Source organism: Lissotriton vulgaris, chromosome 11, assembly GCF_964263255.1.
Source record: "Lissotriton vulgaris chromosome 11, aLisVul1.2, whole genome shotgun sequence".
NCBI classification, from domain to species: Eukaryota; Metazoa; Chordata; class Amphibia; order Caudata; family Salamandridae; genus Lissotriton; species Lissotriton vulgaris.
In genome coordinates, this window is record NC_141699.1 from 873331643 (window position 1) to 873355990 (window position 24348).

Below are 24348 nucleotides of genomic sequence, written 5' to 3' on the forward strand. Positions count from 1 at the left end.
TATTTATTTAAATACACAATTACCAATCGGAAATCGGGATTATTTGCAAGGATCTTACAAGAGCTTGCCCGGGACGCCCACTGCTGCCGCTGCACTCAGGCGGGCTCTGCTGCTCCTACCGCTTTCTCTGTGGGGGTTTTTTAGCGGCTCCACGCAGCTCCTCGCCGGTGCTTTGTTGTTCTTTTTGAGGCGAGGGGAGCCGCCGGTGAAGTTTTGTGCGCTTGAGGCTTCTCGCGCAGGGTCTGCTCACCAGCGGACGAGGAGTTAGATCGCCATCTTCCTCTCACTTCCCTCTCCTGATTCAGCAACCCCGCCCACCGTCAGGCACGGGCGCCGGCTCCTCTCTCTCTAAGGAAATGTTATGTGATGTGTTTCCTATCCCCGCTAAAAACGCACAAACCCCTACAGCTGATCACTTTTACACAGAACGGCGAGTTTCTAGTGCGTGTAGGAAACTGTCAACCGCGCTGCACTTCACATTCTCATGTACACCACCACAGGACAACCTTCTAATTGTTACGTACCGCCCTGGTAGCGTCCGCCATACCGCGACATCTTTGCTTGTCGGCTGGTCTCCGCACCACGGGCTCGGTCCTCGCACCCTAATGGCGCCAATAGCTAGTCGGTTACGCAAAAGATATGCGAAGAGCTTACAGCTCGCATGCGCCGAGACGCAGAAGCAGCCTGGCCCCGTGCTCGAGAACTCCGGTCGTTGTAATGTCACGTGACGGGCAATGCTGCGGCTGGTTTCCATGGCAGCGGAAGGGACTGTACCTTTGCCTATAAACTGACATGAAGTTAGGAAGCTTGTTAATTCACACTACTTGGCGGAGAGGCCGAATTGAGAGGGGATGTAGCTTACGCAGGGCTTTAAAGTGCGTTGAAAAATCTGGGGGGGACGTCTCTCAAAGTGATGTGACCGATGTAATTAAGGGTGTAATCAGAGAGAAGCGGGAGGGGGCGGGAAAGGGGGAGGAGAGAGCTGACGACGGCCGGCCGGAGCAGAAGACGGGCACCAGGAACAAGTGCGGGAGAGAACGAGGGGGGCGGGAGAGTACACGAACGGCGGGAGGGGGGCGGGAGGGGGGCGGGAGAGGACGAGGGAGGCGGGAGAGTACACGAACGGCGGGAGGGGGGCGGGAGAGGACGAGGGAGGCGGGAGAGGGGCAGCTAGGAACAAATAAGGAGACCCGTCCCGAGCAGCAAGGGAGGTGCCGGCAATGCCGGAACAGACTCGGGGGCGTTCCCGGCGTCGCGTGACGTCGGCAAAAGCCAAAGAATCTCGGGAACGCCCCCGTGTCTGGTCCAGCATTGATGGACAGGCCCCTCGTCCAATGGCTAGGCTCCATTTATGGAGCTAGCCAATGGGACGGGGGGGCGTGTTCCATAGTGCTTACTGTACTCAATAGATTTCTCTGGAGGAGGAGCCTAACGGCTCCGCCCCCCAGCGAAACCTAAAAACGCTATTATTATGAAAAAGGGAGCCTTCTGAGGGCTCCAAATAAGCCTGCCGATCCCAGATAGATTAGTCAGTCAACACGTGGCTTGTGAATGTGCACGACTATAGGAGTACAGTGTGCGGAGACCTGTAGAATGAAAGGTGAGGGGAATTCTTTCAGCATTCTCCAGCTTTTCAGGACACCAAAGCGTGCGAGAGCCAGATATTATGCTTGGCAAAGCGCACCTCAAGTCTGAATGGCAAACCAAGGTTCATATGTGTATTCTGGGCAAATAAAACACACAGTGCTTTGATCTGCTTGAAAATGCTCCCTACAACTCTTTACTCTGCACGGGAAGGGCATCCTGATGCGGTAATCTTTATTGCACGTCCACCACAACTGAATACTCCACAGGCAGAGCGCCTGCCTGTAAGCTTTTGAGAAAACTTTTGAGCCCTGGCACCTATTACTTTACAAATTAAGCACTGAGTAATAGTAGTATAGTAGGAGTAGTAGTCGTAGTACAAGTAGGAGTAGTAGTAGTAGTAGTTAGCCACTGCCTCCCATGACGTGTTCATTTGCTATTCTACTCTCATGTTCACTAGGACAGAGAGGAATGAGGTGCAGATTACTAAAGTTATGGTGTCTGCACACGCTTTACAATACATGAGCATGTAAATATAAGATAAACATGGCTGTTTGTGCTCACACGGCTCATGGGTGTCTGCAGCTTTCTGTCTATGTCATCACAAAGAGGGCCATTCAAGACCCTAAAGTAAGTGGGTGCGCGCACCCTTGCTAAAACACCTATGCTAAAATAATCGATCTGCGTGTAATGAATAAGGAAAACAACATACATTGCTATGTGATGTTACCCGGACTGTAATTGTGAATTTGAACAAAACATTTGGCTTAAAGTAGAAAGACAAATAGAAAAAAATACTAAATTGGACATCGCCAAACACATTCTTGTAAACACACTAAACAAGCATTTGCAATGCAATAGGTCTCGCATTTGCGTAAGTTTCAGCTATTGGTATTTTAAATAACAATGCCTTTTATTTATGTTTTTAAAATCAACACATAAATAAAAGGCAAGGTCATTTACAAAGGCAATAGCTCAAACTCACAAAAATGCAAGACCTACTGCATTGCAAATGCTTGTTTCTCTTTTGCCATTTGACTCCGACTGGCAATCGTTGTGCATTTTCATCCATTATCAGCTGTGACTCTTGTTCTTTCGTAACCTGCTTTACAGCCTCATGTCCTGTGGTTTGTTTAGGATCATGTACACTTGTTGCGTCACTTTCCCTTCTACCGAGTTGCCCTATCCCTGAAGCTCTATAGTTTATAGTTAGGGGAAAGCAACGTCCACTGGGCTTTCCTTTATTTCACTCTGGAGCCAGTGCAATAGGGGCCCTTCCTTATTACGTGTGACTCAGGGGTTAGAGGCGGCAGACCCGGATGCTGAGATCGGCCCTGGACCAGGGTTCAATTCCCCGCCTCGGCGGGTCTTGCGCTAAAAATTCCACGGACTGGATAATTCTCGCTCCGGTGCCTTCTCGACTCACAGGTTCACACTCTGCGACTCTGGGCAATAGCTTGCTTAATCTCCACAACGGCCCCTCGCGGCGGGATGCCTGGCTTTCACCTTGTGGATACCCTGCCGGGGTTATCTCACAGGGGAATACCAGGACGGGTTCCCTAAGCAAGCGCCGGGAAACCCACTGCGGGTAGCTGTGCGCTATATAAGCTCAAATACATTTACATTACGTTTGCTCTTGTTAGAGATGTATTTAATTTTCCTCACTTTTTTCCAGATAAGTACTTACATTTAGTGGATGTTGTTTTTGTGCTAGTAGTTACTTCAGTGTTTGATGGTAGGTAGGGGGGGGTGAGTCCATTTTTGGTACCTGTAAATTGGTTCTTGCTATTTGTTTGGTGTTGTTCTCCTCATTCAGGATTATTTCCTGAGGTCTTTCCAGCTTTTCCTGTTTACCATTGATCCTTATCTCGGAATTTATATCAGTTGTTAGTTTTTCTCTTCCCCTAGTTCTGTTTGTTTGTTCTCTCGTATTCTCAAGGGACTCGTGGGTTTCTTAATTTACATTGAAATGTGAAACTTGATTTGAGTTTGAGGTTAAATCTTGGTCTTGCTTGTTTTTTGTGGCCATCAGCCTACCCCTCTCTTGAGATCAATAACTAGAGTACTCAATAATTTGGTCAGCTTTTCTATATTCTATAGAGTTGGGTTGCATCCACATCCCTCCTGTTTGATATTTAGCTCGGCACTTGTCTGAGCTCTATTGATCAGGGAGTTCAGTCATTTGAGCTTGGTGTCAAGGCCCGATATTAGGTCAGCTACTGACTGAAGTATGTTTATTTGGGTATCAAGCTTGTCTGCATGCATAAGGGCCACATTTGCCATTGAGATCAGAGCATAATTGATCACTGTGAGGGGATTTTCGTTTTGAAGTATAGGCGTGGGAGGGTCCACCTCGAATGGAGGATATCCTAATTTCGAGGACTCATTGTCATGGGTGAAGAAGCATGAATTTGAGAGGTTTGAACAGCAGCTGGCTAGTGAGCTTCGTTTTACGGGCTCGATGGCAGGTGCTTCTGATTGAAGCTTTGAGAATTTATTGTTTTCTCCAGTGCTATGTGCTGGTAGTAGGTGGATATTGTCTCTTGTCATGGAAGTTGTAGTGCTAGACTGTTGTTTCAGCTGGGATGGCTACTTAAAGTTTCTGATGTTGTTATTTCTGTTAGCTGATTGATTGTGGGTGGGCTTTGGAGGTGATACTAGAATGATGTTTAAGTTTATCTCGTGATCAAGTCTAAGCGTCTCTAATTTTTTCACTTGTTGGGTTTGTTACCTTTTTGCTGGTCTGCTGGCACAATGAGTTGGATATCATGTTTGAGGGGCTCTTGGGGCTGGACGGAGAGTAATGGGCTGCCTACTGGTGTAGTTGTGGACAACACCGTTAAGGGGCAGTCAGAGATTCCACGTCTGGCCACATTTGATCAATTTTCTCTCCTATTTGTTTGGGGAAAGAGTTCCCTCTTTGAGTTGTGCTACTTTTGTGAAGTCGGCAAGTCCATTTTCTGAGCTTTTAATCTCTGGGAGGCCAAAGTCAACCATTGGAGCTTTCGCTCTTTTCTCTATGATAATTATTTCCAGGGACAGTGGGATTTTTGGCAATAGTCTCTCCTGGGCTTCCTCATATTGTTTGGGCTTGGTGTCAGCTCTGTCCCCACTTAGTTCTTTTGCCTTACGTCCTTTACGAGTTGTTGGGTACAAGTAGGCTCTTATGTCTCCACTACAGTTGGCACGCGTGACATTGTCGCTGCAGACTGTGCTTCTTCATGCTGCCCCTCCTGTGGGACGACCTTTGCTTTCCATACCCTCCCCATTGTGGGTATAGCATTTTTTATTTTTGCCTCTTTGCTGTTTTGTGTGGATTATAATGAGCTTGGTGCTGTGCCTGGACAGAGTTTTTTTATCTGCATTATTTTTCAACAACCAGTGATACACAGGTTTTTTTTTGTGGAGTTAATTGATTAGTTTGATGATTAGTTTTGATGGTTTGAGAGGAATTTCCCTTGTCTGCTTTATTAGTCTGGGCTGCAGGCCTGCTTGTTGCTTATTGCTTTTGGCTTTTTATATTTTAGTTTTTAAGTTGAGCTGTGAAGAATTCCAGTATCAAGTGAAGTAGTCCTTGGTTTTGGGGCTGTCCGGTGGCCGCTTCATGCTGGGGCAAGAATTTTTTATTAATTCTTTGCCCCCCTCGGTTGTGTCAAGGTTTGGACTGCAGGGTTAGTGAAGCAGTGATAAGAAACTGCAAACCATATGGTGACAACATTTTTGGAGGGGGGTCCAATTTGGAGGTGAAGGAAATGGGCTAGAAGGTGAGGCATTGTTCATGGGGAGGATGGCCCGATGCAAGTCTGTGCAAAGGGGGGGGGGGGGGCGGGGGCAGAAGGGCACTACCCGGCCACCAACCCTTACCGATCATGGCTGATCACTACTAGGACCCAGGGCGGGTCAAGAGGGCCGCTTTTGCAGCCAGAATGCACTTTTTTTTTTTTTTGCAACCTGCACTTACCCCAGGACCAGGTCCTGTCTCCCTGCTATCCTCCCCTGGGGGTGATAAAGACTGGATCTGCAACAAAAAGTGCCACTGTGATTTTTGTTGGCGTTTTGTTGGTGTCAACCGCTCATCTATCCTGATGGGTGATGTGTTACTTCAATCCTAGATGATGTTGGGTGCCAGTGCTGGTGATCTATCGTTCAGCCAAGGGAGGCCGATTTGTGAGATGGTCAATGAGGGCTGAGACTGCTCATGAGGTTCCACTCCCCCCCCCCCCGCCCCGCCCGAAGTGCTGGTAGCTCCCTCTCCCCCTGATGGGAAAGGGTCCTCTAAGTGGAGTGGGGTTAGTTCAGGCTGCACCCTGAACTAACCGTCCCGCCTCCCTGTATCACCTTAGGCGCACACTCTGTGGCTACCGACTATCGCGACCGCACTCGCCTGGGCGATATCCCCAAAAAGAGGATCGCAACTGGTCCCGGTTGTGGGAGACTCAGGGGTCAGCTCGCTCTTGGGAGTCAGCCTGGAGAACAGGGGGAGGAAGGCAGCGGGCCCTAACCAAACAAATACGTTTGTATCTAGTTGCGCATCTGGCGAGCGGGGCTTCCTCCTTTAAAAACCACACAAGTAAATACTATATTAGCTAATCTTTTAAAATACAATAAAGATTCTCCAAACGCTTTTGAAACACCACTACTCCAATCAACTCAACACCAATTAATAAACAAAAAGAAATTTGAAAGTATAAACAAACTTTCCCATATTCCTAATTCCATTCCTCCAGTAGTTTTAACTCAATCATTCTGCACCAAGCTGACCCACTTTTCTGAATAAAAAATAAATTCCTATCCATGATTCAATACCATCATAAGCATTGATGGATGCTGCCTTGGGCACGTGGATGAGCTCATACACATAATAAATGGGGACTTTTTGTTTGCTCTACTTCATGGAAAAACTTGGTTGTCCTAATTTTTATTCTTTTTTCAAACTAATAAAAACATGTAAATCAGGTTCCCCTCTATCCGTTTTAAAATGTCAAAAATGGAAATTTGGCAAAGTAACTAAATCATATATGGAACTATCACTATCTCCTTACGTAAGAGAATTGTTTAATTTGAGCTCAAACAAGCTATTGTGAAACCCCTTCTGACAAAGCCCAAATTGCAGCCTGAAGTTATGACCATCTACTGTACGATTAGACTTGCCTGCTGTACCCAACGTTTTAGATAACCTGTGGTCATTCATGGAAGATTATTGAATCTAGATAAAGCCCAAAACCGATTCCGTCCTGATAGAAGTATGGAATCTAAATGAGCTGCTGTTTGGAATTATCTTCGAATGGCTACAGATACTAACTAGTGTCTCGATTTATGGGCAGCCTTCAGCACAATGGACAACATTACATTAATCACCTGAATGACTGAGTGCAGCATAAAAGGAACTGGTTTGGCTTGGTTTATTTCCTTACTAGCTTACCCGTCGCGCGTTGCTGCGATCTCAGAAGAAAGGAAATTTAAGGAACCTTGTTATAATAACATTTAATTTACATTGTGTCATTTTTATTGAAACTTATTCATTTTAATATGGAAAACATTTTAAAGTGTTTTAATTCTGTTTATTTATTCGAGTGCTTGTGGATACACTGTATTTTTTGTTTTTCCGTCTGGTGCGTACACGAATAAATCAGAAGGTTTTCCGACAAGTGAGCTGGCCACATACAGGTGTCCATGTGAGAAGCAGGGATTCTCACAATACTGGAATGCCTCAAGGGTTAATATTTTCCCCTTATCGATCTAATATACACATCTGGACTCTTCATTATTCCGCAATTACAGATGTAAATTCAATTATTACAGAGATGACACTCAACTTATTTTCCATTCAACCGGACTTAATTGTCATCTTCATGCAAAAAAGGGTGTCTATGTGTTGTCAGAAACTGGTTGACAAAACTTAACTGGAAATAAATATGGAGAAAACTGAGATTTCTTTTTTTTTTAACAACACATTTTATTGAATGAAGAAAATGACACATTACATCATAAAGTGCTGCACCATACATTGCATAACCTGGCGAAGCACGCCCCCACCCATACGTATAATCCAGCCAGAATATGTCCCCCATTATAACCTTTGGGGCGCCCAAGCCATACGTGCACATTGTTCATTCTGCGAATGCTGAGTCTTTGATGCATAAGATTATCATTTCCATGACACTGAAAATACTTGAAATACATATCAAACCAAACCTCTTCCCCCACGCCCCCTCCCCCGCGTCTATATGACCTATACAATGTACAGTATTGTGCATTAGTGAATTCAGTGGCTCCCTTTCATTGTCTATTGCATAGTTAGGCATCCTCCCCGGTCAGATCAACCGCTATCGAGCGCTGCCCATCATATATGTTCTTTATGAACGTACACGTTCATAAAGACTACACTGCAATGAGCTAGCTGAGTTTTTTGACCAGAAGATTCTGAAGAACCTCCCCCTGCAGTCCATTAACAATCCACTAGAACCGCCTCTTCCAGTACCTAAGCAAGTAGAGCCCAGATTGGACACCTTTGCTCCCATTACAATGGACACTCTTTCCCCCATCTTTCAATCAATCAAGAGTGGATCCCCGTTAGATTCAGCCCTTCTGATCATCTAAAAAGTAGGTGAACCCACCATCCTTACCCCTATGGCGAATCTGATCAACACATCCCTATCACAGAGCGTCGATCCCCCGAACTGGAAGAAGGCCATAGTCAAAGCTCTACTTAAAAAACCCAATATTGACCCTTTGGAACTGAACAACTTTCGTCCCATCTCCCTTCTTCCAGGTATTAGCAAGGTGGCAGAAAAATTAATCAACCGCCAGATATCTGACTACCTTGAATCAAGGGACCTTCTCAAACCCTAACAGACGGGTTTTCGCCCGGGCCAGGGTACGGAGACTGCCATGATTGCGGTAGTGCAAGAGGCGAGAAAGATCATAGATTCAGGGGGATCGGTGGCAGTGATCCTCCTGGATCTGAGTGCAGCCTTTGACACCGTGAACCATGGCACACTGGTCCACCGGCTCAGAGACCTGGGCATTTCTGGACTGGCCCTCTCTTGGCTGACATCCTTTCTACACTGCTGCTCATTTCAGGTGGCCGAGGGCAATTTCATCTCCAATATCACCCTGCTACACTGCGGCGTCCCGCAGGGCTCATCCTTGAGCCCTACGCTTTTTAATCTGTACATGTCTCCTCTCGAAAAAATTGTCACTTCAAATGGCATTAAACTCCTGACCTATGCCACCCAGCTCGTTGTATCCCTAAGTCAGCAGGACCACCCTTCCATCGATCTCTACTCCTGTCTTGGTGATATAGCCGGCTGGATGGACAGGTCCCACCTTAGGCTTAACGGTGACAAGACGGAGATTCTGGTCATAGGTAAACAGTCACATTTTCCCCCTGAGACATTGTGGCCCCCATGCATGGGTCCGCCCTGACCCCGAAGTCTGATATTAAAAGCCTGGGGATCTGGTTGGACCAAGGCCTTACGCTTAACACCCAAGCAAGAAAAACCGCTGGAACTTGTTACGTCCTTCTTCGTACTTCCCGCAAAATTCTACCTCTGCTCCCCACCCAGTCCAGAAAGCTTCTGATCCAGGGCCTCATATTATCCAGATTGGACTATGGGAATGCCCTATACCTAGGTGTTCCAAAGAAAGGGACGGCTAAACTTCAGGTTGTACAAAACACCGCTGCCCGGCTCCTTACTGGCGCCAACAACCGAAGTTCAGCAAAACTGGCTCTCAGGTCACTTCATTGGCTACCCATTTTGGAAAGAGTTCATTTTAAGGCCCTTTGCACGACTCACAAAATCCTTCATGGCAAGGCCCCCCCTATTGTTAAAGATCTTATTGTTCCCAAGAAAACCAACAGAACCCTGCGGTCTACCCATCTTCATCTGACTTTGACACCCAGGATCAAGAGGGCTCGATCAGGAGGCCGCCTTTTTTGTCTAATGCCTCTAAACTGTGGAAGTCTCTTCCACTGGACATCCATGCTCAGCCTAATCTTCTCTCTTTTCGTAAACTTCTGAAGACCTGGTTTTTCCCCTAATCCTCCTCTCTTGGACTCACAGGCTCTATCACTAGCGCTGGGACGCTCACGGGCGGCCATGCGCTCTAGAAATCAACAAACATAAACATAAACACGTCCACCGCATAGGGCCCCTGAACGATAGCGCTCTATGTATGCAGGGCTCTGTAACCCAGAAACCGCTGCTGCAGCCCTTAACGTGTACCGGAGGGCACATCGCCTACAGGGATACATTCAAGGGCACCAGGGAGCTGGAGCACAAGAGCCGTTCGGAGAAAAAAAGAAAAAGAATATAAAAAAAAGAAAAAACAAAACAAAACAAAGGAAACACTCAACGACTATAAGAATAATACCCCCCCCCTCCCCTCCACCAACTTGCGCAACATACCATTGGGTTCATATCACAACACAATTTAGGGTCATAAGACAAGGGTGCTGAAGAAGTACATAAACAGATCCATGGAACTACATTCTCCCCAAGATCCCGCCTACCCCCGGCCCGTACCTCCCAGTCATACCCACCCCCTGCTCTTAAGTCCCTTTGGTCACCCCCCAGGGAGATCAGCAGGCACAGCCGGGGCATCTAACCATAACCCCCTATAATCGGCCCACCTCTTCCATATTTTATAGTGTTTGCGCGGGCATCCACAGGCCTGGAAGATGGGTTGCTCCAGCCCCATGTTAAAATCAAGGACGTTTTTCCAGACCGATAATGGTGGAGCCTGGACATCCTTCCACTTCCGTGCGATATCCCGCTTCGCCAAGGTGAGCCCCAGGAGTAACAGGTGTCGCTTATAGGCATTGTACCCAGACTCCCTCCATGACATACAAAAGGTCAAGCTGGGGCGTGTGCGGGAGCTCCCACCCCAGGACCTCCGCCAGGCAGGAGAACACCCCCCTCCAAAAAATGATCCAACATAGGACAGGTCCACACGGTGTGCAAGAACGTGCCTTCCTCCCGACCACATCGAAGGCATTCCGGGGAGGCTACCATACTTGCCCGCCATAGCCGGGCCCTCGTAAAATAGACCCGATGTAGGTACTTAAACTTTATCAGTCAGAGACGCATGGCTATTATCGCCCCCGTGAAGCAGCCAGGCCTCTTTCCAATCTTCCTCTTCTAAAGTGCCTACGTCTGCCTCCCATGTCCTCCGTCCGCAGATCATCCAGGGTCGGCGCGCTGTGGTTGACCAGTGATTGGTATATCTTTGCTATTTTCTTGGTCGCCAGATCGCCCATGAACATCTTGGCTTCCAGGGGGCTAAACTCCGGAAGCGTGGCCAAGTAGGGGGACAGCGCATGCCGGAGCTGTAGGTAGCGGAAGAATTGAGTCTGTGGAATGCCAAACTCCCTCTGGAGCTCCGCGAAGGACTTGAGGGCCCCATGCCCGAGCACATCGCCCAGACTCGAGACCCCAATGGCGTCCCATCCCCTAAAGCCTTGTAGGGCCACCAGCTCTGGTAGGCGCCCATTATGCCACAGCGGGGTTTCCCCCGTGAGGGCATTCCACCACCCCATACGCTTCAGTGATTGTCTCCAGATGCGGAAGATCAATCTTGTGCCCAGTGGTAGCTCCTTTAACAGGGGCGCCGAGTACAGAATTGTATGGAGGGAGTGTGGGTCCATCAGGCGCGTATGCCGGGTCCCCCCTGTCCCCGTACCACCAGTCGTTTAGTACGAGAAGGTGGGAGGTCTGGTAATAGGACAGGGTATCGGAGGTTGGCAGCCCCCGCAGTAGGTGTAGAGGAAGCATTTACGAATTGCCACGCGTACCACTCCCCCTGCCTAAAGAAACTGCCCCAGCACAGAATTAACCTGCTGGAACCATTTGGAAAACTGAGATTTTGGTGGTGAGGAATGACCCTAATGTGTGGACATCAGGTAACTGGTCACACTGTCCTGGTCCTCGTCCCAAACCCAAATCACACAGTAGGGTCTCAGTGTTAAGTTTGATTCCAAACTCAAAATGGGTTTCCAAGTATCTTCTGTTCTCTCCTCATGTTCCTTCTTTCTATACAAGCTGCTAATTATTCTCTCTGAAGAGGGTAGGAGGAACTGAAATAGCAATTACTGGTGGTTCTAGACTTGATTATTGTAATTCCATCTACTTGGGTATCTCTAAACAAAAAATCCAGAGACTTCAAATCATCTAAAATCAAGCTGCTAGATCAGTGATATTAGCTCCTTGTTTCGCATTGGCTAAGCCCATTTTGACCAAACTTCACTGGTTTTGGGATCCAAAAACATATTATTTTCAAAACCCTGTGCCTGGTGCATAAATCCCTACAGGGCTCATCACTTAGCTTTCATAATTCTAAGTTAAGTACATTCATGATGTTTTGCTTCTTATGCTCATCAAAAGCTAATTTTGTTGTCCCTTGTTTCAAACTATCCTCCCTTGGCTGTACATCTTACTCAGCATTAGCTTCCAAGATCTGGAACAATCTTTTTACTGAGTCGAAGTCCATTTCTTCATACCTCCTTTCTGGGAAAAAAGGTATGACTATCTTGTTTCACTTTAATTCTCCTAATCTTTACCGTCTCCTCGTCAGCTTCAACAGACCTTTCACTGTTAGTGTACTCTATAAATGTTTCCCAAAACATAACAAGTTACTTTCACTGTCATCTACTTTTTTCTTATTTTTCTCCACAACCACTTCTCCCACTCCTCCTGTCATTAGAAATACTAATTCCCTCATTGAAGGTCAGCCGCTTTTTAAAAAAATTGATTTATTTTTTCCTATTTCCATAAATTTGTTTATTAGTTTATGGTACATATAGACATATAAACATATAACATACAGTTATCGTGGGTAACTTGTTTCAGGGTTACAGCCCATGTTTTTTACATTGTGTAAACCTACTTTACAGGTATATTCGTGCTGGGCTGGCCCCCTTATCCAACTGTCCCCTTATAGTGCAGGGCAGAGGTGTGGAGAAGGAAAGAAAGGGGAAAGTAGAGAGTGAGAGGAAAAGAAAATACAGGAAGTTCTCTACTCTTACTATTGTGTCTGTTTCCTACATTGGGGGCATGCGGCACACAGGTTGGTGTTTTAGCATTGGTATTCTTTATGGCGGGTCATAAAAGTCCAGATATTTGTTAAGGGTCTCCCACATGCCTCTATGTTGTTGCTTCCACGGTGAGTGTTGGAGGGTAATTATGTCCGCCCCCCTTAAGTATGTGACCCAATTGAGCCAGCCCTTAAAAGTTGCCTTGGCAGTGTCTTTCCATTTGGAGAGGACTGTTTTTACAGCCGCTGTGATTAGTAGGTCTACTAGGTCTCTATCTTGACTTGAGTCTAGGTCGTGGTTAGGAATGCAGCAGTGAGTGAGGCAAATTCTGGTTTGATTGTACATCCTAGTGTCTTATTTATAAAGTCGAAGACTTTAGTCCAAAAATGTTTAACTTTGGAGCAGTGGTATAGAAGGTGTGCCAGGTCGCCCTTCTCTTTGTCACAGTTCCAACACATGTCGTTTTCCCTGAGTCCTAAGGTCGCCAGACGTGCTGGTGTCCAATAGATCTTGTGCAGTGGCCAGAATTTTGTTTGTGCTAGCATTGGTGTTATTTTGTTTTGTGTGGGGGAAGACCATAGCAGTTGTTGTTCTCTCTCGCTGAGCTTAGTCCCTAGCTCTTTCTCCCAGTATGCAATTGCCTTTTTGTTTAGTTTTGTGGTGTTGGGTCTTAGTAGACGGTATATATGTGACACCCGGTGTCCTGCCCGGTTGATGTTGGTCATGTACTGGATGATGGAGGGCTTGTGGTTGTTAAGTTTCGCTTTCGACAGGGCGGATCTAATCTTAAGGAAGTTGTAGAGTTCCAGCTCGGGGAGGTTCAGCTTTGTTTTTAACATATTAAAGGAGGCTGGTCTATCCTCCACGTTTAGCTGCTTGGGATAGGAGATACCCTTTTCCATCCATATCTCCATGGATAGTGGTTTCCCCTATATTTTATCTTCCTGTTTCCCCACAATGATTCCCATCTTGTGTTTTTCATGCTGATGTCCATTTTCTGGTCTACCTTAAGTAGGGCATTGCGAGTGTTTCTAAGTATCGGGTTTGAGGGTTGTGTGCTTTTGTTGGCTGTGAGGAGGGTTATGGGCTCCTGGTTGTTTAATAAGCTCCTCTCAATCTTTAGCCACGCTGGCGTATATTCCTGTTCCAGGAGGACCCAATAAGACCCTTGTCTTGCCAGGAAGGCAGACTGGAATGCTCTAAAGTCAGCGAGGTTGAGCCCCCCTAGCTTCTTATGTAGTCTAAGCTTCTTCAGGCTTATCCACGCTCTCTTATCTCTCCACATGAATTTGTTGATCAGTTTGTCTAGCTTTTTGTGGAATTCGTCTGTTAGTGCAAGGGGGAGCATATTGGCTAAGTAGTTGACCATTGGTGTAATCATCATTTTTATTGTCTCTACCCTCCCCCACCATGTATGTATTAACTTTCTAAATGACTATCAGTAGTGTTGGGCGTCCAAAAGGATGTCATGAGAAGCTGCACATAAAGGCTATGTATTGCAAGGGTGACTTGGTGTTGCAACGTCCTGCAGTTTGGGAGTACTGGCAAAGTTGTATTTTCGCTTGATTGTCCTGAAACCTGTTTTTCAGCATTAAGTAGAGGGTATTGGTGTAAACGCATGCCATCTTAAATGGGAAACATCCTTCACGACGCAACTTTTACCACGCAGTGCCTTTACAACGCAGGTTTTTCAACGCAAGTCATTACAACGAATTGCGCTGGAGGGGGCTCTAGGATAGATAATAGTTTAATTACTATCCAACACCTTCCCTACTATCCACGGGGACTGGAGTTGGAATAGTAAATTAAACTATTCACTATCCAACACCCCTCAGCGCAAGTCGTTGTAACGACTTGCGTTGAAAACCCTGTGTTGTAAAAGCATGTGCGGTAAAAACATGCGTTGTAACAACGTACATCCATCTTATATATGTCTTGTCTTCCAGTCATTAACTGTCCTTCGCTACCTGCTCTTTCCCTCATATGCCAACATCCCTTCCCCAGATTCATGAATTCCACCTTCTTTCTACAGGATGAGTCCAAGGTGGATGACCAGCAGGAGCTTGAAACATTACGTCAAGAATGCAGTTCTCTACAGGGTGTCCTGCACAGCATCACCAAGGTATCCTCCGCCATCCTTTGAAATTGTAAAAGAGGAGGATTTACTGTGGAAAATAGAAATTCCTCCGTCTCCTATTGATTTTTTAGGAGTTTGGGATATTGATGAAAACACTTAACAATGTGTGCAAAATGAAAGATTTTCGTTAAAAAAGGGCTTTCCTTCCCAAATGGGGCAAGTTGCCATGTCTGCCCGAGGTACATCTGAATGTGTGTCTGCAGGGAGAGCAGGGCCGTAAAGTTAAAGGAAGAAACAGATCCACTAAAGAGAATACTTTGAAGAACAGAAAGGGGGCATTAAACCATTTCTGACCGCAATTAATGCTAAGGGGCAGATTTACAATAACTGGCGCATCCCTGCATATAAGCAGGGATGCATCAGTTATTGTGCGCCACGGCTCCGCCAGCATGGATGCGCCGCATTTACAATGCGGGGCACCATGGGGCAAAAATGCCACAGATGCGTCATGCATTTGTGCCGTAAAGGCGGCGCATTGCTGGAGTTGCGTCGCAAGTGCGACGCAGCTCCAACATTGCTCTGGGGGGCCCTATCTTGTTAATGCTGCGTCAATCTTTATGCCAGCTTCAAGCAGGCGCAGGGTTTTGATGCAGCATGGGCCTATAAGTGACTGAGTGAAATCTTCTAGATTTCCCTCAGCCACTTTTAGGAGGCGTTCCTGCGCCGGAATGCCCCCCCCCCCCCCCCGCGCAGAAACTGCTACATGTGGCGCCGGGCTTTACAACGTGACGCATCTGCCAGTAAATTAGATGCTACTAGTTTGCCTGCAAAAAGAACAGATGTTAGACGGAACGCTGAATTAATCAAACATTTACCCCCAGTCACAGATCTGGGTTAAAACCATTGTTTTTTTGCTTGCCACACCATTTCAGTCTAGACACAGCCATGTGCCTAGGGAACAGGCCAGGCCGAACTGCCAGGTCAGGTCCTCCCTGGACCAGAAAAAAGCATCCTGGGACCGGTTTTAGGGTAACATCCCTCATCAGCCAGGCTAGCTTGAATCTGATGGCGTAACAAGCATGGGGCCCACATCTATGCATACCCTTCCACCATAGAGCGACAAATGCAAAAAGAACAGATGATGGTTGGAATTCTGAATTAATCAAACATTCACTCCCAGTCACAGATCTGGGTTAAATCCATCATTTATTTTCACACCACACCCTTTCAGTTTAGACTCAGCCGTAAGGAAATCAGTCTTGACCCTGTTCCTCATAGGAACAGTACAGCCCAAACTGCCAGGTCAGGTCCTCCCTGGATAAGAAACAAGCATCCTGGGACCGGTTTTTGGATAACATCCCTCATCAGCCAGGCTAGCTTGAATCTGGTGGCACATCCACACGGGACCCATTTCTGGAGATACTATTCCCAATTAGGGTGACAAATGCAAAAAGAACAGCTGATGGACGGAATGCTGAAATAATCAAACATTCACCCCTAGTCACAGATCTGGGTTAAAGCCATTGTTATTTTGCACGCCACGCCATTTCAGTTTAGATCCAGCCAAATGCAAATCAGTCTTGACACTGTTCCCATAGGAACAGTCCAGCTGTTTGCCTGCAGCACTAATTGTACAATCCACTAAAGTAGCCCTTTAAAACCTGTCTCAGGCCTGTCATTGCACCCAGTTGCTTAGTTATAAAACTTCCAATTCGACCTGTTAAAAAACACTTTTTGCTAGGCCTAAACCTTCCTTTTTAATACATATGTCATCCCTAAGGTAGGCCCTAAATGTAGGGCATGGTGCATTTTATTCAAAAAATGGAACTTGTGTTTGTAAGTTTTACATGCCCTGGTAGTGAAAAACTCCTAAATTAGTTTTCACTACTGTAATGTAGGGGTTGGTGGAACTCGCAGAGTTTCACTCTGGGGAATTCTGCAAAGTTACCTTAAAACTCCACGAGATTCTGAGGAGTTTGCTCGTACTGATATTTAGTGCCAGGAGCTTGTCCCCCACTGTAAAATCCAAATAAATGGCAACATGCGGCTTGTCAGAGGACGCTGCTTCCTTCTGCCACTGGAGTAGATTTTCTACTTGAGCGGCTGCTTTCTCAATACAAGCAACCACTTTCTCATCGCGAGCTGTAGCAACCTGCCACAACCGCTTACATTGAGAAATCTTGCCAGGGAAGGAGGGAACTTTCGAAAACCAGATGTGCGGATAGCCTTGAAGATTCCTCAATTTCAAAGGGTGGCACCTGATATAAATATTGGACCCTCAGTCCAACTCTTCAGGTACATTTTTGGACCTACGGAGGACTTCTGAAGGACTGCATTGGACCACCCTAGATGATTGTCTTGCTGTTTGAGGCCTGCTTTGTACCTCAGTGGACTGCTCTGCTGCCTGAGGGCAGCTTGAACCCAGGAATACCAGAGTGACTCAACGTTCTAGTTGGCTGGCCTCCGGTGTGAGCTACAGGCACATAAAAAACTCCAGAGACCTTGAACCCTGCACCTGGCCGCTTCAAGACTTAGTCCTAACTGCCAAGGGGTGCTCCTTCAGCTCTGGACCTTTGGAGGTGGTTTTAAATGTGCCTCTTCTGCATAGCCCTTGGGACTTAAACATTTTCCTCTAAAAAGTGGCCTGAGTACCAACTAAAAACTGGTACCTACCTGCTTGCTGATTTGCCCAAGGTGCATCGCTGGTCAACCTGACTCTGCGGTAGCTTCCTCTACGTTCTTCTCAGCAGCAGCAAATCTTGTTTTCCACTTCTCAAAAAAGTGACAACGTCCGAAGGTAGAAATCTTCACTGTGGGACGGTGCCCATTTACGATGTCTCCTCCTTGAACACCACCAGCTGCCTTGCCCCTGCTGAACTTTTTAAATGTATTTTTGGCATTTAAAGAGTATAGTGTGCAACTATAAACAAATAAAAATACCAAACAAAGCAGAGCAAAGATAAAGGCAAATGTGTGTGGGCAGGATAACATATGCCCATGTATGAGAGAAGCACCATTTAAGTAAATGAAACACAGAAGTAATCCTATAGAGTAAATCGCAATTAGGGCATTTAGTGAAACACTAGTGCAGCAGCTTTCGGCGCAGCCTGGCTCAAGGGTGTGGCGCTGACACTGCGCCTCCAAGGTACAACACAGTGGAACTCCATCCCACTCAGCTCCAAGATACCATTCATTCAGTAGGGGGCCACATTCATTGGAACCACAGCAGTCGCGTCAGGGGCCAACAGCATTGCCTCCAGAAAAGGCGTAGAAGAGAACACCGCTTCAAGCAGAAAACTCCTCAAGGTCTACAATTTCAGGCAAGCCACCAGTATTGCATCCCAGGATGTTAACATCTGGACTCTACGAATGCCCCTGGCCTCTTCCTGTCACAGTGCCTCCTCCTTGCAGTCTGCCCATTTAGTTAATTCCTTACTCCGTTGACCCAGCACAGGTCAAGTTGCATACTTATAGCTAATCTTGAGTTGCCATTGGGCCAAAATCAGAGCTAGATCCCTAAACCTTTCCGTAACCTTCCAGTTTGCACTTCAATTATGCAGTCCAAGTCAACACAACCGTGGGGAAGAATCAAATGTCTGTCGGTGGCCCTGCATATTGCTTGAAGTACTGTGGCCCAGTATGGGACCAGCACAGGGCAAGATCACACCATGTGGATGAACCCTGCCTCAGTCGCTTAACAGCGTGGACACTCGTACAACGCCCCAGGGAACATGGCTTGGACTTGTTTAGGGGTGAGATACTCTTGGTGTAAATAATAGAACTGAATGAGTTTAAATCTGGCATTATGAGATACCATGGGGGGGTAAACGCCAGAATTTTCTTCCAGGCAGAGTTGCTTAGTTAGGGCTCTAGGTCTGTGGTCCAGCAGGGACGCAATTGAGTCAGATCCATTTGGACCCCCTTCAACAGAGCATGATAAAGCAGTGTGACTGCCCTGTCAACCCTGTGACGAGGAACAGCTAACAGAGACCCTTTGGCTCTGGAGACTCTGTGGTGTCCACCCTCCACCAGGTATGGATCCTACCCATCAAGGCTTTATGCAGTAGAACTGTCCTGCTGGGACTGTACGTCTCCACCCCACTATCAAGACAGGGGTGGGAAACAACAGGATTTGGTTGAGAAGAGTCGTATGGGAGTCCTGAGTTATTGGGGTAGCTACCACCTCCCAGAGCTTCGACTGCCACCAAGCCACCCGTTGCAGTTGCACAGACAAATATTACAGCTCAAAACCTGGGGCAGCCACACCACCCTCATCCACCGGCAAACTAAGCTTCTTCAAGGTCACCCTGTGTCTTGAGTTCACCATATAAATCGTGATCAGGATGCTGTCTAAATTTCAAAAGAACGACTTAGGGAGTTCAGCTGGGAGAGCCTCCAAGAGATGAAGTGTGGCAGCAGGACCATCTTAGAGATTGCTATCCAACCACTGACCAGACTTGTGCCAGTTAACTGCCAGGCCACACAGCTGCCCAAATGCCGACAGGACAATCGCCACCTCCTCCAAGTCGGAGTGTCCTCAGCGTATGTATAACATTATGTCGTCTACATATAGCGATATATTCTCACGCTCTCCCAACACCTGTAACCCGCTATAGTGCCTTTCCTGCTGCGGCGTCCATGCAAAAGGTTCCAGAGCAAGCACAAATAGCAGGGGGGACAAGGGAAAACCCTGCTGAGTGCCCCGCTCTACAGCAAGAGCTTCAGATCAGATGTCACAGACCCAGACCGAATTCTTGCTATCAGCCGGGTATATAGTAATATAGTACATTTATTATATGGTACTCCAAATCCCATCCCAAGGTGGGTGGCATGTAAGCATTTCTATCAGAAAATCAATGATATCCATAAATCCACGGATGGGGCCAGAGGGTCAGCCGGAGGGTCTCCTGCTTGCCTGAAATGTGTATTGGTTGGTAAACTTTAGGCAACGTGCTACAGGAGGGTATAAAACCGGTCAGGTTGGGGTGCACCTGCTTGCCCATATGTGTCAGGATCCAATTCGCCAATATCTTTCTCCGAATTTTACAGTCTATGTTGAGCATAGATAGAGGATGGTAGGAGTCCACTAGTAGTATTTTCAGATAGATACATCTGCCATGTGGATTCCTCACCTTGTGAATATCCCCCTTGCGTCAGCAACATTCGGAAATTCTTTTTTTTGTTGTTGTCCTTATTGAGAAGAAATACTATTGAAGCCTGACTCAAAGAAGGTGGGAGCAGGTCCTGCTGCCACGCTCCGTTATAGACCTCCACTGATTATGGGGCAATGGCAGCTGAGAAGGTGGAATGGAATTCTACTGGTAGCCCATCTGACCCAGGGAGCTTACACCTGGGCATCTCTTTGATACCTCCCCAAACTTCCTGTACTGTAACCTCTGCTCCCAGCCTTGCAGCTGCAGCTAGGTCTAGAATCAGAGGAGAAGAATGTGCTGCATAATGTGGTGCATTCCTCCTATTGGTCTTTGCTCCCGCTGTAGTGTATGATAGTAGTGTAAAAACACCCATTAATGTCCTCTTGTGCAAATACAAGGTGGTCCACAGAATCCTTAATTTGTAGGATTCTGTTCACCCTGAACTCTTTTCTGCCCGTTGACGTTTCACCCAAATCCGGAAGGAACCCAGCAAGGACCAATTCATTTCTGCAGATGTCTGCACGTAATTGGGTACACCTCCCACTTTATTAGTTATGCAGTGGCACATATATCCACTTTCATGACGATGCTGATTCCCCCATTTTCTAGCGAATAATAGGTGAATGTGGATCGGAACACCAGCTCCTCTAACAGGGCCAGCTCTAGCCACCAATTTGGTATGCAAGGTTGATGGGGGCGGGAGGGACCCCTGAATGGTACATAGCTGGTGGCAAAGATCAGAGTACATCCATGCCAAATATTCAGCATCGATCATCCTCTCACATGCCATATTGCATATAAGTACCTCATCTAGCCGAACTTCTAAATCATGCAAACCTTACTGAAATTAATTTACTCGGGCCTCAGGGTTTCGTATTCTCCAGCCGTTCACTAGGCTTCAGTGCTGCACCCAAGCATAAAACTCAGCTGCTAATTTAGACGCAGGCTCCAAGCAGAATGGGGGAGGGGAGTTAACATCTATCGCTATTGACATCTGCCACACAATTGAAATCGCCACCCATTATCCGCATGTATGGAAACATAGCCAGCAATAAGGGCGCCCAGCTATCTGGTAATGTCTTTTGATCAATATTTGGGGCAATCAATCAATCAGAGTACTTGTAAAGCGTGCTACTTACCCGTGAGGGTCTCAAGGCGCTATGGGGAGAGGGGGTGCTGCTACTGCTCGAAGAGCCAGGTCTTGAGAAATGTTCTGAAGGCGAGTTGGTCTTGGGTCTGCCGTATGTGGATAGGGAGGGTGTTCCAGGTCTTGGCGGCGAGGTAGGAGAAGGATCTGCCGCCGGAGGTCGTTCGTTCGATGCGGGGGACAGCGGCGAGGGCGAGGCTGGCGGGTGGGGGTGTAGAAGCTGATTCTGCTGTTCAGGTAGGCTGGTCCCCGCGTTTTGGAGTGCTTTATGTGCGTGGGTGAGAAGCTTGAAGGTGATCCTCTTGTCGACGGGGAGCCAGTGTAGGTCTCTCAGGTGGGGGGTGATGTGGCTGCGGCGGGGGACGTTGACGATCAGTCGGGCGGAGGTGTTTTGGATGCGTTGTAGTCGTTGTAGGTGTTTGGCTGGGATTCCTGCGTAGAGTGCGTTGCCGTAGTCCAGTCTTGTGCTGACGAGGGCCTGTGTCACCGGCATAGACATTCAGTAATGCAATATCCTTACCATCCAACCATCCTATAAGTAAACTATAGCTCTCCTCCGGGTCAATAGTTGTCAACGGGATCCCCAGTCTAATCCAAAGGGGGTCCCCTCTTGCAAATATAGAGTAGATTGTGCAATATAATTGTCATCGCTATCTCTTACGGGGTGCACTGCTCTCAGTTTCTGACAAGTGTGTCTCTTGTAAGAATGCGACCTGCGCTCCCCTCCGTTTTAAGTAAGCAAATACCTAGTAGCGCTTAGATGAAGTGAAGAGTCTCCTCAAATTGCAGGTAATCAGACTGAGTCTATCAGCCATACAGGCAAACACACATGCAACTCAGGGGCTCGCCAACCCCGCGCTAGGCACACCACCAGAGCCATAATCACCAACTACGAGCTGCACACACATCTGCCAGTACCCCGTCCCAAGAAGACCGAACAACAAAAACCCTCAATAGAAACTCTGCAACCACCTCCCACGCTCCCCCCGGACTGAGATATGTACACATCCTGCCCAAAAATATAGAGGCAAATAGCCTGCAAACTAAGGCCCAACCCTCAGGGTCATTCAGGTCCCTGTCAGAGCTCCCAGGAAGGGAAAGAGTCCAGCCAATCCAGCGATCAAATAGCATGTGACGTGAGATAATAATTCAAAACACAGGCGCTCAGCACCCCTCGCACAAGACCAACTCACCCGGTCAATAGCTAGGAGTAAAGTACTTATGGTCTAACAGACTCATGAATGTATAACACTGCCACCCTATCACAGCACCAAACAGGAAATTGCTTCCCTCCTGCGGGAAGTCAGATGAGTTTGTCAGCTGTACCCAGGGTGACCCTCGGAAGAGGGTCCTCCAGACCCAACACTAGAATTCTCAGAGGTCGAAACGGACCCCCCTCCAACATGAACATTCACCAGGATGGAGAGCTCCTGTTGGAGCACATGGAGGCTGCAGTCACCACTGCTCTTGTATGCTCCTCGGCCACTTGTTGTCTGTTGGGTGGTTCACTCCCCTACATTGAGTGCAGACGTTTTGCTGGTGTGGTGGCTGGGAGGGGCACCACCAGTTCCAGTCAAACCGTCCCTTTATAATAGCTTTCCAGCCACTCCCATGCCACAGCAGGATCCAGAAAAAATTGTCCTGTCTTCTCACTGCGCTGTCAGACGGGCCTGGTAGAGTAGGGAGTACAACAACTCCAGTTCACGGAGCCGCATCTTGACAGATAGGAATGAGGAAAATTGAGATTGTACCTTGAGGGTGAAGTCTGGATACAGCAAGACCCTGGCATTCTCCACCGTGAAAGGGCCTTGGAGGCTGGCCTGTTGAAGGAGAAAATCTCTGATGTGGAAATGCATCACTGGACGGGGTGGGGCACCCGGTCTAGGGAGTAGAGGGGGGACTCTGTGAGCCCAATCCAGGGCATAGAATCTTGACAGTCCCTTATGGCTACGACTTCCTAGAGCCAATCCTCCAGAAAAGCCAGTATGGAGTCGCCCTCCAATTCCTTCGGCAACCCAACAATCCTGATGCTGTTGCATCAGGCCCTCCTTTGTTGATCATCAAACTGGGCAGTCAGTCGTTTGTGTGTGCTTCCAACTCTATAAGGCGCGTTTTGTGTTTTGGGCTTCGGGTACCAGTGCCTGTACTGATGCTTCCAAAGCACCCTCCCGCCATCTTCTTAGAGTCCTCATGGAAAATCCCTAGCTCAATAGCAATGTAGTCAATCTTGCCCTCCATTCATTCACCAGTAACATCAATTACGGCTAGTGTTAGAACCGGCTGTCTCTAGTTGGCAGAGGTGTACACTTCTGACAAATAGGGACACACCTTTTCTAGTCAGGGCAAGGGGATCACACCCTTTGATAACCCCTGCTCACCCCCTCGGTAGCTTGGCAGAGCAGCATAGGCTTATCTCAGAGGCTGTGTGTTAAGCATTTATGACCACATACAGTAATAACGTGAATGCACTACAAATGGACACGACACAGTAGTATTATAAAAATAAGTATTTTTATATAAGGCTTAGCACAAGACCAAATAACGACAAAAATGTACACAATCTGAATAAATACGTTGGGAAGGAAAAAGGATAGTTCAAAGGTAGTTCTTCTTTTAGCACAAAGTCTTTAGTATCAAGCAAATCTTCTTCTTGGAAACACAGTTCTTAGCAACAGGGTAACTCACACGGGAGCTACACGACGTCGAGGCAGAGTTAATCCAAAGGTTCGGCGTCGACCGCGAGGAGCGCTACGTCGAGCCCGGAGTCACACGGACCCCCAACAACACAGTACCTTAGGAAAATGAAGCACACGATGATCAGCGGCGTCGAGCAATCCGGCGTCGCGTCTTCGGTGTCGACCAGGCCTCAGCAGGCGTCGTTGTGATGATGCGGTTGCAAAGTGTGAGCAGCGCTCACGGCGTCGAGAGGGCACGAGGGCGATGCGATCAGCAGCGGTGCAGACACGAGGTCCCTTGGAGCTGGAGCCGTACTCCCACTCACTGGCGTTGCTGCTGGCGTCTTTCGGGCCCGGCGGCCGGTCGACGAGGAAGCGGGACACTGGGGCCGTTACCCACTACGTCGAGCTGGATTCGGCGACGTCCGTCGGCGTCGAGATTGCTGGCTCTTTCAGAGGTGCTGGACTCACAGGTTCCAGCAAATAGCACTTTAAGCAGATGAAGTCCTTTAGCCCTGTGACTTCAGCAGGAGACTGGCACTCTTCCAGTCCTTGGAGATTTTCTTAGCAAGCGTGAGAGTACACACACAGTTCCTCTCTCCTGGTTCCTTGGCAAAAATAAAGAAGCACTGCAGGATTCCCCCCAGCAAACAGCACTCTGGCAGAAGGGGTAGGCA

At 47.6% G+C, this 24348-nt stretch overlaps 1 protein-coding gene across 1 annotated transcript in view; it reads left to right on the forward strand.

Moving 5' to 3' along the window:
- The window catches only part of CROCC2 (ciliary rootlet coiled-coil, rootletin family member 2), a 1620686-nt gene that overhangs the window by 365541 nt on the left and 1230797 nt on the right, over positions 1-24348 (forward strand). Inside the window, exon 11 of the mRNA XM_086944022.1 lies at positions 14652-14741. Coding sequence (XP_086800148.1) covers positions 14652-14741 — 90 coding nt within the window. The remainder of the gene's footprint in view (positions 1-14651; positions 14742-24348) is intronic.